The 18,452-nt window shown below is 46.3% G+C and overlaps 1 protein-coding gene across 2 annotated transcripts in view; it reads right to left on the reverse strand.

The window, feature by feature from the left end:
* The window catches only part of Ttn (titin), a 273,795-nt gene that overhangs the window by 32,052 nt on the left and 223,291 nt on the right, over nt 1–18,452 (reverse strand). For both annotated transcript variants that reach the window (XM_029536006.1, XM_029536008.1), the window contains 3 exons: nt 17,783–18,370; nt 17,379–17,681; nt 159–17,264 (listed from right to left, as the gene is read on the reverse strand). In XM_029536006.1, coding sequence (XP_029391866.1) covers nt 159–17,264; nt 17,379–17,681; nt 17,783–18,370 — 17,997 coding nt within the window. The remainder of the gene's footprint in view (nt 1–158; nt 17,265–17,378; nt 17,682–17,782; nt 18,371–18,452) is intronic.

Genomic DNA, 18,452 nt, shown 5'->3' on the forward strand with positions numbered 1-18,452 from the left:
TGCTGACTTTCTAGCTAAGTCAATTTTTAGAGCTTCATTTTGTGCTATGGCATAAATATTTTGGGGGTGCAAACTGAAAGTCTTTTAAGGTGCAGTATGACTAATTAGAGCAATTCACATTATTCTAGCAAACTATGGGTCTTATTTTGTTCTTGTACCTGTTATTTTGACTCCTTCCTTTGTCTCAGCTGGCACACCAACACCAAACTCGTTCTCGCCAGAGACTCGGAAGTAGTAGATAGCTCCTTCCTGTAAGTTGGTCACTTTGTAAGAGAGGCGGTTGCAGTTGTTAGTGACCGACACCCACGCCTTCTTGCTGGCCTCACGCTTTTCTATGTGGTAATTCTTCACTGGTGCTCCACCGTCATTTTCAGGAACATCCCAGGACAGCATAGCAGTCTCCTTGGTTACTTCACGGACAGCAATATTGGCTGGAGGCCCGGGGGAATCTAACACTTTGACAATGAAGGTCATGGAAGCAGCACTCAGCACGTTCTGAATTGTCAGTGTGTATTTCCCAGAATCGTTCCTGTTGGCATTCTCAATAGTAAGTAATGTTCGAGAATCTGTGGAGTCAATGTACGCCCTTGTGCGGAGGTCGGTGTCAGGCTTACTCCAGGAGACGTTGGGGATTGGTCTTCCTCTGAAAGGAACTGTCATGGTAAACGAGGACCCAGCCTTGACAATCAGGGTCTTCCTCATCTCACTGTCAACATCAAATACAGGTTCTTCTTCTCTTTCTTTGGCTACCTGGGGATCGGAGCTATCACTGGGGTCACTGGCACCCATCTTATTGAGTGACCTCACTCTGAAAACATACTCGGCTCCTGTTGTTAGCCCACTCATTGTGTATTCTGTGCCTCTGAAGCTCTGAATGGCAACTTTCCAGTCGGTTTCCTCAGACATTTTGTATTCTACAGTATATCCCGTTATTGGAGCCCCGCCATCGAACAAAGGTTTAATCCAGCCAATGGTGATTGTTGTCTTGCCTGAGTCCACTATTTTGGGTTTGGATGGAGGAGATGGCAAGAACACGGGGTCTTCTGCTCGAACCAAGGGGGATGTTTCACTTGGAAGACTTAGGCCGGCAGCATTTTCAGCAAAAACCCGATACTCATATTCACAGCCTTCTCGGAGTCCCGTGGCCTTCACTCTCAGATCATACACTGGTTTCTTGTTCACACGCACCCACCGTAGGCTGTTTTTCTCACGCCTTTCGATTATGTATCCAGAGATGTCACTGCCTCCATCCGTCTCAGGTCTCGACCAGCAAAGTGTCATGGAATCTTTGGTCACAGATGTAATTTCCAAAGATGTGGGTGGACTAGGAGTGGTGAATGGATCTAGCGCCTTCACAGCCATGCTCTCCAAGGGCTCACCGACACCGTATTTATTAACACCAGTTACTCTAAAGATATATTCATTGCCTTTGAGTAGCTTGGTCACTTTACAAGATGTTGTCCTTAACTCTGCTTCACATATGGTCCATGCGAGGCGGCTTGTTTCACGCTTTTCTACGATATAATAATCGATATCTGCACCGCCATCTTCCTGGGGACGTCCCCAGGAAAGGGAGCACTTCTCAGCAGTGAGGCCATTTATTTCAAGTGGTCCTGCTGGTGGGCCAGGCTTATCAAGTACTTTACAGTTAACTGCCATAGTCCGAGTTCCTGCCACATTCTTCAGTGTAAGGACATACTGCCCAGTGTCTCGTCTTACACAGTCTTTAACTGTTAATGTGGTAGTATAGTCTGTTGAGACAATTTCTGTTTTTGCCCTCTCTTCAATTTCTACCCCATCTTTGGCCCAGGAAATTACCGGCAGAGGTCGTCCTGCAATGTCTGCATTTATCTTAAGGACTTCTCCGGCTTTGACAACGATGACATCTCGGAATTTGACATCCATCATAATTCTTGGTGCCTCAACATCGTCTTTCACTGTGATAGGTCCAGTGGATTCAGATGGCTCACTGACTGAATCAGCAGCATTTCTTGCAAAAACCCGGAATTCGTAACGCTGGTCTTCAGTTAGCTCAGTTACTTCAAAGTATGTTTCCTGAACATTAGTGAAATTGCACTTCAGCCACCTGCCGTCCGGCAGCTCTCTGCGTTCAACAATGTATCCGGTGATCTTCGCTCCACCATCATAACGTGGTTTAGACCACTTAAGTGACACTGATTTTCTTGTGATATTGGTGACTTCAGGTTGTCCAGGAGGGTCACAAGGGTCTCTTGCAGGGACCGGTTCACAGGCTTTACTGCATTTACCAACTCCAGCGATATTCTCAGCATATACACGATACTCATACATCAGCCCCTCATCCAGACCAGAGACCTTCATCTGAGTATCTGCAATGAGGACTTTGTTTGCTTTTGACCAGAGAATGCTGCTTCTTTCTTTGTATTCAAGGTGATAGCCAATCACTTGGCTCCCTCCATCATTAACTGGTACTTGCCAGCTTACAACCATGGTAGATTTTGTGGCATGCACAACTTTAGGAGTACCAGGAGGCCCAGGGGGGCTGAATGGATACTCAGCAACAACGGCTGAGGATTCACTGTAGGAACTCTTTCCATACCGATTCTCTGCACAGACACGGAACTGATACTCACTTCCTGTTGTCAGACGGACTATCTTAATGGATGTTCTTGCCACTGCTTGTGAAACTACCTGCCATGTTGTGGAAGTGGTTTCTCTCTTTTCAACAATGTAGTTGCTTATTTGGCAGCCACCATCATATTCTGGAGGATTCCAAGAAATAGAGACACTGTCACAACTAACTTCATCAATTCGTATGGGTCCTGGAGGTCCTGGCCTGTCAAGGACAATGACAGTAATAGGAACTGTTATGGATCCAGCAGTATTTGAAACACACAGTTCATAAGTTCCAACATCTTCCCTTGAGGCTTCTTTAATAGACAGCGTTGTTACGGTCTTCGAGGAAGATACGTTGACTCTAGTTGTCTCTCTAAGAACCTGACCATCTTTTTTCCAGGCCACGGTAGCTTGAGGTCTTCCTTTAAATGGTATGTCAATTTTGAGTTGGTCATTAGCCTTAACGTTGAAAGTATTGAAAGGAAGCTCAACGGAAGGCTTTATTTCAATGTCTTTTGCAATGACTGGCACCCCAAGCTGTCTTGGGTCGCTTCTTCCTTTTTCATTAACTGCAGCTACCCTGAAGACATACTCTTCCCCTGCAGTGAGGCCAGATACAGTTGTCTCCAAGGTCTTCACTTGTGTGCACGTGCTCCACTTTTCACTGCCCTTTGTCTGCATCTCCACGACATAACCAGTGATCTTGCTGCCGCCATCGCTCTCCGGCTTCTCCCACTTAATCGTAGCTGTATTACGGGTCACATCTACAAGGGTTACCCTTCCAGGTGGGAGCGGTGGTTCGGACACTTTGACAGGCTCTGCTGTTTCAGCCGGCAAACCAATCCCGTATTCATTAGAAGCCAGGACTCGGAAGTAATAAGAACACCCTTCTTGTAGATTTTCGATTTTGAAAGTATTCTTAGTGCAGTTGTTTGTAATGGTAGCGTAAGCTTTTCTTGTAGTTTCTCGTTTCTCAACGATATAATTTGTAATCTTTGCTCCGCCATCAATAAGTGGTGGCTCCCAGGACAGCGTCACAGAGTCTTTCTTCACTTCCCTTATGGTCAGATTCATGGGTGCACTTGGTGAGTCAAGAACTCTGACATTGACAAAAGCTGTTTTGGAGCCACTGTTGTTTTCTAGGGTGAGGTTGTATCTACCACTGTCAAATCTGGTCACATTGTCAATCACCAGCATTGTATACGAACTTGTCACCTCGATCTGGGCTCTTTCCGTGAGAATGCCTTCAGCCTTTTCCCACTTAACTTCAGGTTCTGGGCGGCCTTTGATAGTGACAAATAGGCGCAGAGTGGCACTTGCACGCAGAGTGACCACCTTTCTGAGATCAGCATCGAGTTCTATCTCTGGTGCTTCCATCCTCTCCTGAGCAACGACAGAGCCTGGTATAGTCGCAGGCTCACCTACACCTTCAGTATTGAAAGCACAGATGCGGAAATTATACTCTGTATTCTCCTTAAGCTTGGTCACTGTGAACTGCTTCCCTTGTAATCCCGATGGCGGCGTACAGGTCGTCCATTCGTCAGCCGCAGCTTCTTTGAGCTCAATCACATAACCTCTAACAGGTGCACCGCCATCGTAAATTGGCTTATTCCACGCTAGGGAGACAGAAGATCTGGAGGTGTCTGTCACTTTGGGGTTGCTTGGTGGACCTGGTGGATACACGGCATCACATGCACGGTAGAAAACGGACGGCTCGCTGGGTTCCCCAACACCAGCTGCGTTCTCAGCAGCAACTCTGAATTCATAGGAATGGCCTTCTGTGAGGCCTGTCACCCTGAACCGAAGGTCTGTTAATGTTTTCTTGTTGCACTTGGTCCATCTGATGCCTTCCTTATCTCGCTTTTCAAGAATGTACCCCTCAATTTCAGCACCTCCGTCATCCACTGGACGTGTCCATGTTAGTACCATAGAGTCTTTGGTGATGGCTGAGGCCTCGGGTGTTGAAGGAGGGCCTGGAAGCTTGTATGGGTTACAGGCTATCACAGGTTCAGACTCCAGGGGCTCTCCAATTCCATATTTATTCACTGCCATTACCCGGAAAATATACTCGTTCCCAGGAAGTAACTTAGTGACTTTGTAGTTGAGGGCCTGTACTTCAGTTGAAACCTGGGTCCAGGAGAGTCTGCTTGTCTCTCTCTTTTCAATGATGTAATGTGAAATACTAGCACCACCATCTTGCAAAGGTGGGTTCCATGCCAGGTAACACTTTTCGGCTGTAACTCCAGTAACTTTCAGAGGTCCTTCGGGAGGCCCTGGCCTATCCAGCACCTTCACGGTAATAGGTATAGTCTTGGTGCCCCCGACGTTGCTGAGTTTCAAGGTATACTGCCCCCCATCGGTGCGGATGCAGTCTTTGACGATGACAGTTGTTTTCTGCAGAGTAGATTTAATTTCCATCCTAGCTGTTGTTTCTTCGAGTTCGTTCCCATCTTTTGACCAAATGATGTCAGGTATAGGTTTGCCACGGATATCAGCTTCAAGAACAAAGGTCTCTCCTGCATGAACAATGATGACATCTCTGTATTTAGGATCCAGTGAGGCATTTGGTGCATCGATTTCATCCCTTGCAGTGATGGCACCGCTGCTTTCAGATGGCTCACTAAAGTTGTCAGCCGCATTTCTCGCAATGACTCTAAATTCATATCTTTGGTCTTCTACAAGCCCAGTCACTGTAAACTCAGTTTCCACAACATTGGTGAAGCTGGCTTTCATCCACCGGCCATCAGGGAGGTCTTTCTTTTCTACGATGTAACCCGTTATCTTGCTGCCACCATCATAAGCAGGTTTCTTCCATTTCAGTGTGACGCTGTTTCTTGTAATGACGATGGCTTCAGGACGACCGGGTGGATCACATGGATCACGTGCAACATAGCACTCTGACACTTTGCTAGGCTTGCCAATGCCCACAATGTTCTCAGCAGATACCCTGAACTCATATTCAAGCCCTTCATCAAGCCCCGTTGTTTTGAATTTGGTGTCTTGGATGGGGATCTTATTCAACTTGACCCACAGGATACTATTCTTTTCCTTCTGTTCAAGATGGTAGCCAGTCACTTTGCTGCCTCCATCATTAACTGGCTCATGCCACTGCACAAGCATTTGATCTTTGGAGATAGATGTCACAAAAGGGGTTCCAGGTGGTCCAGGCTCTTTAAATGGATATTGTACCACAACGGGCTTAGAATCCAGGGGGGTGCTTTTCCCATACCTGTTCTCAGCAAAAATCCTAAACTGGTATTCAGTGCCTGTTTTCAGTTTGCTTATTTTAATGGTTGTCCTGGCAACTGTTGCTGACACCATCTGCCAGTTGGTAGTGGTAGTATCTCGCTTCTCTACGATGTAGTTACTGATTTGGCACCCACCAGTATAGGCGGGAGGTTCCCAAGATATGACCACAAAGTCTGCACTAACTTCATCAAACTTCACTGGTCCAAGGGGAGGACCAGGCTTTTCCAAAACAATAACACTGAGGTTTTCTGTTGCTGTGCCTGCATTGTTTGTTGCCGTGACACTGTATTTCCCAAAGTCATCTTTGCTGCTTTCTTTAATGTGTAAAATCGTCGAAGTAGCCGTTTCTTCAACATTTACTCTGGTGGTCTGTTTAAGAGGCTCGCCATCTTTGACCCAAGAAATTTTAGGTCTTGGTCTGCCTATGACTGGAATTTCTATTTTTAGATCCTCTCCTGCTTGGACACTGTATGTATTAAATGGCAGCTTAAAACTAGGCTGGATAGTCAAGTCCTTGGCTATGACAGGAACGCCAAGCACTCTTGGGTCACTTTTTCCTTTCTCGTTGTAAGCTTTGACACGGAACTGATATTCTTGCCCAGAGCTCAGACCGCTAACAACCGCATTACAGACTTTGGATTCAGCCACAACACTCCACTTTTCTGTTCCTTTGGGCTGCATTTCAACAACATAGCCCAGGATTCTGCTCCCTCCATCGTGCTCGGGTTTTTCCCACATAAGGGATGCGCTGGTTTGGGACACGTCGGTGAGTGTTACCTTTCCTGGTGGGGAAGGGGGCTCAGAAGCTTTCACAGCATCGGAGGTCTCCGCAGGAACACCAACTCCAAATTCATTCTCCGCCATGACTCTAAAGTAGTAGATGGCTCCTTCGGTCAGGTTCTCGACTCTAAAGCTCGTCTTACTGCATTTGCTACTCACGTTAGCATATGCTTTCCGGGTGGACTCACGCTTGTCGATGACATAGTTCTTGACCTTTGCCCCACCGTCAATGATAGGTGGCTCCCATACCAGAAGGACAGAGTCTTTTCTCACTTCCTTGACAGCCAAATTCTGCGGTGGTCCTGGTGTGTCAAGTACTTTCACAGTTACGAAAGCAGACTTCGATCCGCTGCTGTTTTCCAACTTGAGGATGTATTTCCCGGCATCGTTTCTGTCACAATTATCTATTGAGAGTTGGGTGAAGTTAATTCCCTTCTCAATTTGGACCTTATCTGTGAATTCACCTTCCTCTTTTGACCAAGTGATCTCAGGCGTTGGGCGACCCTTGAATGGAATATGGATTCTGGCAGACCCACCAGCTCTGACAACAATCCCTTTCCTTAACTCAGAGTCAAGGTCAAGTTCAGGGGCCTCGAGTTTATCTTCCGGTTTCACAGTACCAGGAACTGAGGCGGCCTCACCTAAACCAACTTTGTTGAGGGCACAAACTCGTATTTTATATTCTTGGTGTTCAATGAGTTTGGAAATTTCAAATCGAGTGACCCTCAGGCCAGTCTGTGGAGTAACTATTTGCCACTCTTCTTCATCCGCTTTACAGATTTCTACGACGTAGCCCAGGATCTCACTGCCGCCATCATAGATAGGTTTGCTCCAGGCAAGTGTAATTGAATTTTTAGTGGTGTCTACAACGTGTGCATTGGTGGGCGGGCCAGGTTTGAACACAGGATCACATGCCTTATAGTAAATGGTAGCTGGACTTGGCTCTCCAACTCCAGCAGCATTTTCTGCAGAGACTCTGAATTCATACTCATGGTCTTCTGTTAAGCCTGTCACCCTGAGTCGCAAATCCGTAATGCGGCGTTTGTTACACTTGATCCACCGAATGCCACTTCTGTCTCTCTTCTCCACAATGTAACCAATGATCTCACTGCCACCATCACTGTCTGGCCGATTCCAGCAGACTGTCATGGAGTCTTTGGCAATGTTTGTGACTTCTAAGCTCTTTGGTGGTCCAGGAAGTACAAATGGATTTTTCATGAGTACCGGAGCAGATTCCAAAGGTTCCCCAACACCATACTTGTTGACAGCCATTATTCGGAAAATATATTCATTCCCTTCTAAGAGCTTGGTAACTTTCAGGGAATTAGTCACAACTTCTGAAGCAACCACAGTCCACGCGAGTCGACTGGTTTCTCGCTTTTCCACTACATAGTGAGAAATGTCACTGCCACCGTCTTGAAGTGGTGGAGACCATGCCAAAGTGCACTTTTCAGATGTGACTCCAGTAACCTGAACTGGCCCTTCTGGTGGTCCTGGTCTGTCTAGCACTTTCACATTTACTGGGAATGACTTAGAACCAGCAACGTTCGAGGCTCTCAAAATATACTGTCCACCATCGATTCGAATGGCATCTTTTACAATAAGTAAAGCTTTGAAATCTGTGTTCTTTATTTCACACCTGGCAGATTCTTCAATTTCCTTGTCTCCTCTTAACCACTCAATGGTAGGTAGGGGTTTTCCATGGACATCGGCCTCAAGCCTGAATGTTTCTCCAGCATTTACTACTATTGTGTCTCTGAATTTTGGATCCATTGAAATTCGTGGAAGTTCAACCTCATCCTTGGCAGTTATTGGCCCAGTACTGTCAGAGGGTTTACTTATTGCCCCAGCTGCATTCTTTGCAATGACTCTGAACTCATATCTTTGATCTTCAGTAAGACCTGACACAGTGAATTGAGTTTCAATGACATTTGTGAAACTGGCTTTCATCCAGCGACCCTCGGGTAAATCACGTTTCTCTACGATGTAACCTGTGATCATACTGCCACCATCATACACAGGCTTGGTCCACTGTAAAGTGATTTCATTTCTCTTAACTATTATTGCTTCTGGGGTTCCTGGTGGGTCACAGGGGTCTCTGGCTACGTAGCATTCAGAATTCTTGCTTGCCTTGCCTACCCCAACGATATTTTCAGCATAAACTCTAAATTCATACTCAATGCCTTCTTCAAGGTTCAGTGCTTTAAACTGGGTGTCATGAATGATGGTTTTGTTGACTTTTGTCCACAAAATACTGTTCCTTTCCTTTCTCTCAAGGTGGTAACCTATGACTGGGCTTCCGCCATTATTGATTGGTTCATGCCACTGTACAACCATAGACTCTTTGGAGATGGCTGTGACAAATGGTGTTCCTGGAGGGCCTGGTTCTTTGTAGGGATATTGAGCTACAACTGGTTCAGACTCCAGAGCAAAGCTTTGTCCGTATCGGTTTTCGGCAAATATTCTGAATTGGTATTCTGTACCCGTTTTCAGCTTGGTTACTTTGAGTGTAGTTCTGGCAACAGTAGCAGAGACGACATCCCATACTGTGGTGGTTGTGTCTCTTTTCTGAACAATGTAGTTGGTGATTTGGCAGCCCCCTGTATATAAGGGTGGGTTCCAGGATAATGTAATGCTCTCAGCACTGACCTCATCAAATTTAACAGGCCCCTTTGGAGGATCGGGTTTATCTAGCGTTATGATTTCAATAGCTGCTGTTTTCTGACCCACAACATTGGCAACTGTGATTCCATACTGCCCACCATCATCCTTATGAGTTTCTTTAATGCTGAGTGTGGTGAGGTCCAGAGAGTCGGTAACATTGATTCTTGTGGTCTGCTTCAGTGGCATCCCATCCTTAGTCCAGGAAATGCTTGGTTTAGGACGTCCAGAAATTGGCACTTCTATTTTCAAGTCTTGGCCAACCTGTACACTGTAACTGCTGAATGCTGGTCTCACATCTGGCTCGATGACCAGATCTTTGGCAGTGATTGGAACCGCAAGGGACCTGGGATCACTTCTTCCTTTTTCATTTACAGCAATGACTCTGAAAAGGTATTCTTCTCCCTGAGTTAGGTTGGTAATAACTGCGTCAAGGGACTTCACCCTAGCACACTCTGACCACTTATCGGTGTTTTTAGCTTGCATTTCTACGATATACTGAATGATTTTACTGCCACCGTCGTGTTCGGGCTTTGTCCAACTGAGAGAGACACTGTTTCTGGTGACATCATCCACAGTTATTTTCCCTGGAGGTTGTGGGACTTCTGCAACCTTGATTGGATCTGCAGTGCGGGCGGGCAAGCCAATGCCGTATTCGTTCTCAGCGGTAACCCTGAAGTAGTAACTGCAACCTTCCTGGAGCTGTTCGATTTTCCAGGAATTCTTGTGGCAGTTTGTTACAACGGCAGCATAGGATTTTCTTGTGGCTTCTCGTTTCTCTACGATGTAATTTTTAATTTTCGATCCTCCGTCCAACAGAGGAGGTTCCCATGTAATCGATACCGAGTCCTTGGTGATTTCTGTGACTTTTAAGTTGACAGGTGGGCTTGGTGTGTCCAGGACCCTCACGGTCACAAAGGCAGATTTTGTCCCACTGCTGTTTTCTAACGTGAGAGTGTATTTTCCACTATCATATCGATTGACATTGTCAAGAACAAGAGAAGTGAAGCTGCTGGTGACATCAATTATAGCTGCGTCTCGGATTTCACCATCGACCTTCCCCCACTTGACTTCTGGTGTAGGACGGCCTTTTATAGGAACAAACAGCCTTAAGGAACCACCTGCCCTTATATTAATCACTTTCCTTAGTTCAAGGTCAAGGTCTATATCAGGTGCTTCCAGTTTTTCTTCAACCATTACAGGCCCAGGGACATCAGCATGCTCCCCCACTCCGGCCTTATTGATGGCACAGATCCGGAAGTTGTATTCATGCTTTTCCAATAACTTCTCAACTTCTAGATTTGTCTTATTGATTCCAGTTGGCGGCGTACACATTGTCCATTCGCCAACACTCACATCACATTTTTCTACGATGTATCCTTGGATTTCACAGCCACCATCATAGATAGGTTTGGTCCAAGAAAGGAAAACCGAAGATCTGGTAACATCCGTGACTTTGGGGTTGTTTGGGGGGCCTGGCTTATAAATGGGGTCACATGCCTTCTGGTAAGCAGAAGGGGGGCTTGGCTCACTCAGTCCAGCAGCATTTTCAGCCGACACTCTGAATTCATAATTGTGATTTTCTAACAGTCCAGTCACTCTCAGGCGCAGCTCTCCAATTAGACGCTTGTGGCATCTTGTCCATCTTATGCCTTCTTTGTCACGTTTTTCTAGAACATATCCTAGAATCTCACTGCCACCATCAGATGCTGGCCTTTCCCATACGACAATCATCGAGTCTTTGGTCACAGCTGTAACTTCTGGAGCTTTGGGCGCATCTGGGACTACAAATGGATTCTTGGCAATCAATGACTCAGATTCAAGAGGTTCGCCAACACCATATTTGTTCACAGCCATTATACGGAAAATATATTCATTGCCTTCTAGGAGCTTCAGGACTTTACAGCTGAGCGTTTGCACATTGGCATCAACCAGAGTCCAGACAAGGCGGCTGGTTTCTCGCCTTTCCACAATGTAATTTGTGATGTCGCTCCCACCATCCTGAAGTGGGGGTTTCCAAGCTAGCATACATTTTTCTGCTGTCACCCCTGATATAGCAATAGGTCCCTCAGGTGGCCCTGGTCTATCAAGAACTTTGACATTGATAGTAACTGATTTCTCCCCTGCTACATTTTTGGCCTTCAGGATATAATTGCCACTGTCCACACGTACCGCATCTTTGACACTGAGACTGGTGGCAAAGTCAGTGCTCTTAATTTCTAACCGAGCTGTGCTTGAAAGCTCCTGGTCACCCTTTACCCACTGAGTGGTTGGTATTGGTTTGCCATATATATCTGCATCGATCTTGAATGACTCGCCAGCCTGAACCACAACTGTGTCCCTGTATTTGGGGTCCATGCTTATTCTGGGTGGCTCTACCTCATCTCTCGCTGTGATGGCCCCTGTGCTTTCTGATGGCTCACTGAACACTCCTGCAGCATTTCGAGCTATAACTCGGAACTCATATCTATGATCTTCCAGTAGACCAGTTACCTCAAACTGGGTGTCAATGATATTTGTAAAACTGGCTTTCATCCAGCGGCCATCAGGCAATTCTTTCTTCTCAACAATGTAACCAGTGATCTTGCTTCCGCCATCGTAGGTGGGTTTCTTCCACTGAAGAGTCACAGAGTTCCTTGTGACGATGACTGCCTCTGGCCGCCCTGGTGGATCGCATGGGTCATGAGCGGCATAACATTCTGATGGCTTACTTGGCTTGCCGATGCCTACGATGTTCTCTGCAGACACTCTGAATTCATATTCAATGCCTTCTTCAAGGCCAGTTGTCTTGAACTTGGTTTGAGGAATAGGTGTTTTATTCAGCTTGACCCAGAGGATGCTATTTCTTTCCTTGCGCTCTAGATGGTAGCCAATGACTTTGCTCCCACCATCACTGACTGGCTCATGCCATTGTACCTCCATGCTGTCTTTGGAAGCAAGTGTGACGAATGGTGTGCCTGGTGGCCCTGGCACTTTGAATGGGTACTGGGCAACAACAGGCTCTGAGTTGAGGTAGGTACTCTTCCCATATCTGTTTTCCGCCGCAATTCTGAACTGATACTCACAGCCAGTCTTTAGTCTGCAAGCCTTTATGGTTGTTCTTGCAACCGTAGCTGACACGATTTGCCAGGCGGTTGTGGATGTGTCTCGTTTCTCTACAATGTAATTATTGATAGAGCTTCCGCCATCGTACTTTGGTGGTTCCCAGGAAAGAGTGACACTGTCTGCTGTCACTTCATCCATCTTCACTGGTCCAGTTGGGGGCCCTGGCTTGTCAAGAACAATAACATTAAGGGTTTCGGTGGCTTCACCTGCCGAGTTAGTCAGTTTAACTGTGTAATGTCCAACATCTTCTCGGCAGGCTTCCTTTATTGTCAGTAGAGAATTGTTCTCCGTGCTCTCTGCATTCACTCTAGTTGTTTGCTTCAGTGGTATGTCATCTTTATGCCAGGTAACAGCTGGTGGAGGGCGTCCAATGAATGGTACATCGATTTTCAGGTCTTCCCCTGCCAGGACTGTGAATGTGTTGAAGAGGAGTTTGAAGGCTGGTGGGATAACAAGGTCTTTAGCAATTACCGGCACACTCAGTTGTCTGGGGTCACTGATGCCCTTTTCATTCTGCGCTGAAACACGGAAAGAGTATTCCTCACCCTGGATCAAGCCAGTGATGGTGGCTTCTGTGACTTTCACTGTGGCACAAGTGGCCCATCTGTCACTGCCTTTGCTCTGCATCTCTACAATGTAGCCTAGAATTCGGCTGCCTCCATCATGTTCCGGCTTCTCCCAAGAGAGAGACACGCTGTTTCGTGTGACATCCGTCAAGGTTATCTTCCCTGGAGGAAGAGGTCGTTCCGATGCCTTCACAGACTCGGCCGTCTCGGCAGGCAGTCCGATGCCATATTCATTTTCAGCGAGGACTCGGAAATAGTAACTGCAGCCTTCTTGGAGCTGGTCTACCTTCCAGGACGTCTTATGGCAATTCGTTGCCACGGTTGAATATGCCTTTCTTGTGGACTCTCGCTTCTCAACAATATAGTTCTTTATTTTTGATCCTCCGTCCAGGAGGGGAGGCTCCCACGTCAATGTGACAGATGTCTTTGTGACCTCCTTTATCTTTAGATTCTGTGGAGGGCCTGGTGTATCTAGCACTCTAACATTGACAAATGCTGACTTGCTGCCAGAGCTATTTTCTACAGTTAGTATATACTTGCCACTGTCGAATCTGTTAACATTTCCAACAACAAGCAGGGTGTAAGAGCTTGTGGATTCAATGCTAGCCTTGTCCAGAGATTCTCCATGCTCTCGGGCCCACTTGACCTCAGGTGCTGGTCTCCCTTTGATGGGAACAAAGAGCCTCAAGGTGCAGCAGGCTCGTATAGTAACAACTTTGCGTAAGTCAGCATCCAGTTCTATCTCTGGAGGCAACATTCTTTCTTCTGCCTTTGGAGTTCCAGGAACAAGGGCAGGTTCTCCAAGTCCCTCAGAATTCATGGCATAGATACGGATTTTATATTCTTGATTCTCTATGAGGCTAGTGATGGTATAGGAAGTTGCCTTGAGCCCAGCTGGTGGAGTGACAACCTGCCATTCATCTTCTTCAGGCAGGGCAATCTCAACCATATACCCAGTGATTTCTGAACCTCCATCATAGATGGGTTTATTCCATGCAATTGAAATGGACGACCTGCTTGTATCAAGGACACGTGGGTTCCCCGGTGGGCCAGGTTTAAACACAGTGTCGCAAGCTTTATAAAATGGGCTGGTAGCACTTGGAGCACTGATTCCAGCTGCATTTTCTGCCATAATTCTGAACTCATATTCATGTCCTTCTGTCAGCCCAGATACTTTAAATCTTAAGTCAGTCAGAGCTTTTTTGTTGCATTTTACCCAGCGCTGGCCAGCTTTATCACGCCGCTCCACGATGTAGTTGATAATTTCACTTCCACCATCAGAGTCAGGATGCCCCCAGCAGACAACCATGGAGTCCTTGGTGATAGTTGTAACTTCCGGGTTCTTGGGTGGATCAGGTGGTCCATATGGATCCACTGCAAGCACAGGCTCTGATTCAAGTGGCTCTCCAACCCCGTATTTATTTACTGCCATGACACGGAATATGTATTCATTCCCTTTCAGGAGCTTAGTAACCTTCAGCTTTGTTACTTGGACTTCTGTGGCAACATTCGTCCATGCCAACCTGCTGGTTTCACGTTTCTGTACGATGTAATGATCAATTTTGGCACCTCCATCGTCCAGTGGAGGCAACCACGACAACACACACTTCTCTGATGTCACATCAGACACAGCCAAAGGTCCCTCAGGCGGGCCAGGTCTATCAAGAACTTTAACATTGAAAATGTGTTTGGCAAAGCCACCAGGATTGGTTGCTGTCAGGATGTAAGCCCCACTGTCTGTTCTTGAGGAATCCTTGTTTATCAGATGAGTGGAGAAGTCTGCAATTTTTATTTCTAATTTCCCTGTGCCTTCAAGCTCCTTTCCATCTTTAGTCCATTCCATTGTTGGAGGTGGGCGACCTGAAACATCAGCTTCCAGCTTGAATGCTTCACCAGCTTTTAATGTGATGGTATCCTTAAATCTAACATCCACCATTATCCTTGGTGCCTCCAGGTCATCCCTGCATGTGATGGCGTCTGACGGCTCAGATGGTGGACTGATGGCCCCAGCGGCATTTTTGGCAATCACACGGAACTCATATGCAGCATCTTCAGTTAGGCCACTGACTGTAAATTCATTCTCTAAAATGTTGCTGAAGTTGGCCTTCAGCCATCGTCCATTAGGAAGGTCCCTCTTTTCAACCACATAACTAGTAATTTTAAAGCCTCCGGTATATTCAGGCTTAGCCCACTTCAGTGTCACTGTGTGTCTTGTAATGTTTAGAGGTACTGGTTTCCCGGGTGGGTCAATGGGATCCAAAGCAAACACTGGTTCAGATGGCTTGCTTGGCTTGCTCTTGCCTGCCATGTTTTCCGCAATTACTCGGAATTCATAAGCAATGCCATCGGTAAGTCCAGTTGATTTGAAAATGTTGCCTGGTACTAAGGCTTTGCTCACAGTCTGCCAGAGGATGCCATTCCGTTCTTTCCTTTCAATGTGATATCCTAAAATGGGGCTTCCACCATCAGAAAGTGGTTCGTGCCAGCTGATTGTCATGGAGTCTTTGGTGACTGCAGTAACCTGAGGGGTACCAGGAGGCCCAGGCACCTTGAATGGATAGTTAGCAACTACAGATGCAGATGTGATGCCCGGTCCAACTCCATATCTGTTTTGAGCCCTTACTCGGAATTGATACTCCACTCCTGTGGTCAGTCGAGTTGCTTTGTATGTAGTGCGTATAACAGTCGTTGCTAACTCCACCCATGTAGTACTGTCTGTCTGTCTCATCTCTACTACATAGTTGCTTATCGGCACACCTCCATCATTCTCGGGTGGCTCCCAAGAGAAGGTTACAAAGTCAGATGAAACTTCATCAAATTTGATGGGTCCAGTAGGTGGTCCCGGGATATCATGGACTTGAATAGTTATAACATCACCAACCTCTCCTACAGTGTTCTTTGCTGTTAATGGATAGGGTCCACTGTCACTTCTGACACACTCATTGATATTTAAGATGGTTGAGGTTGCTGTGTTTTCAACATTAACTCTCTGTGTCTGTTTAAGGATTTGGTCTCCCTTTTTCCATGTGACTGTGGGCTTGGGTCGACCAAGTACTGGAATTTCAACTTTGATGTTATCACCAGCTCTGGCAATGACTAGTTTCTGATAGATACCACGGAGATCCAGCTCTGGGAGCATTGTCTGCTCTTTGACAATGACAGGTCTGCTCTCTCTAGGGGCACTCCTGCCTGCACTGTTTACCGCCATCACTTGGAAGGTATATTCCTCTCCTTCAGTTAGGTTCCTCACCACACATTCTAACCCTTTCACTGTTGAGATGTGAGTCCACTGGTCAGACCCTTTCCTCTGGGCTTCAATCACATAGCCAGTGATCTTGCTCCCACCATCATGCCTTGGCTTGGGCCATGCCAGGCTGACTGTGTTCTTGGTAATGTCCATAATGTTAAGACTATCTGGGGGTAACGGTGCCTCAGAGGCTCTCACAGGTTCTATGGTTTCCGTTGGTTCACCAACCCCGTATTCATTTTCTGCCATCACTCTGAAGAAATATTCACAGCCTTCTGTCAAGCCAGTCACTTTATATGTACATTTATGGCACTTAGTGGTGACTGTGGAGTAGGATTTCCTGGTTGCTTCACGTTTCTCCACAATATAATTTGTTATGCGTGAGCCCCCATCTATCAGAGGTAGGTCCCAGTGTAGGGTGACACTGTCCTTTGTGATGTCTGTAGGCCTTAGGTTAAGGACAGGGCCTGGTGTGTCTAGGACTCTGACGTTAACGAAGCCGCTTTTCTTCCCAGCTGGGTTTTCGATGGTCATCACGAATTTACCAGTGTCATATCTGTTACATTCAGGGATAATGAGAAGAGTAAATGACTCTGTGTTTTCAATGTTGGCTCGGTGCTTCAGGTTGATATTATCTTTGGTCCATGTCACTTCAGGTGCAGGACGACCTTTAATTGGCACAAAAATCCTAATACTGAGCCCTGCCCTAACCACAAGTGTTCTTCGAAGCTCAGCATCTAGCTCAAAGTCAGGGGCCACTTCCTTCTCTACAATTTCAACATTTGGAATCACAGCTGGTTCCCCCACACCTGCATCATTGATGGCACTAATTCTAAAATTGTATTTTTCCTTCGTCTGAAGATCAGGAACCACAAACTGAGTGATTCTGAGGGCCGTTCCTGTTGTATCTTTGATCCAGGCATCATCTCCTACTTTCTGATGCTCGACCACGTAGCCAGTGATTTCAAGCCCACCATCATAATGAGGCTTGCCCCATGCTAAAGAAGCCGATTTCTTGGTGGTATCAGTGACATGTGCATTTGAAGGTGGTCCCGGGGGATCTGAACAAGAGAAACAAAGATAAAAATATATGTTAGGAGTTTTGCTTTACGGTACTTTATATAAAATATCAAAAGCTCAAATGTGCAGTGTTGGAGAAAATCAAAGATACTAACATGCAACATCTTTCATCAGAACAGGATTCGAGGCATCACTGGGTGGACCAATCCCTGCTCTGTTTTCTGCACTGACACGGAATTCATAGGTATTTCCTTCTTGCAGTCCAGTTACTTTGCACCTGAGATCGGAAACTGGTGTTTTGGTTGCTCTCACCCACCGCAGGCCTTTCTTTTCTCTCCTTTCTACATGATATCCTGTGATCTCGCTGCCACCATCATCAGTTGGCCTCTTCCAGCTGACAGTGGCAGTGTTCTTGGTGACATTTGAGATCTCGGGTTTTCCAGGAGGGCCAGGGGGACCTACAAAAGATGCAGATTTGTGGTAAATTCCCCAGTTACTGACCTGTCCTGAGAATGTTTCCATGGTAATCACTGCCACGTCTACCATATGTTCTACGTACCAAATCTGTCCACCATTTTGACAGGCTCAGACTGGACGGGTTCTCCTTTGCCGTAATGGTTTACTGCTGACACACGGAAGAGGTATTCATTTCCTTGGATGAGTTTGGTTACCACATGCCTGCATGCCTGAATATCTTCAGAAACCACTGTCCACAAAAGCCGGCTGGTTTCTCTCTTCTCAAGAACATAAGCTTTAATTGGTGAGCCCCCATCTTCTAAGGGAGGTGTCCAAGTAAGTGTTGCTCTTTCAGCAGAAACATTACTGATTTCAATGGGACCTGGGGGACCCGGTACATCAAGGACTGATACCTTCACATGTTCCTCCTTTGTGCCAAAAGGATTGGTAGCGGTGATGGTGTATTCACCAGCATCTTTTCTTGTGGCATACTTAACTGTCAGCATAGAAGATGTTGGGGTTGAAGTTATTTGAGCTATGTCTGATGGTCTGATATCTTTTCCTGCCTTGGACCAGCTTGACTTTGGAAGGGGTTTGCCGAGAATGCTAATGGCATTTAAAACAATGCTATCCCCTGCCTTGACTGTTAGCCCATCTTTAATTGTGGGATCAAGGACAATGGTTGGTGCCTCTGCAAAGGAAAAAAATAAATAAATTCATCAGAAAATGAAGGAGGTTTAATTTTTCTGCTTTTTGATTTGGGAGAAATGTAA

The sequence above is a fragment of the Mus pahari genome, chromosome 3, assembly GCF_900095145.1.
Source record: "Mus pahari chromosome 3, PAHARI_EIJ_v1.1, whole genome shotgun sequence".
Lineage (NCBI taxonomy): Eukaryota > Metazoa > Chordata > Mammalia > Rodentia > Muridae > Mus > Mus pahari.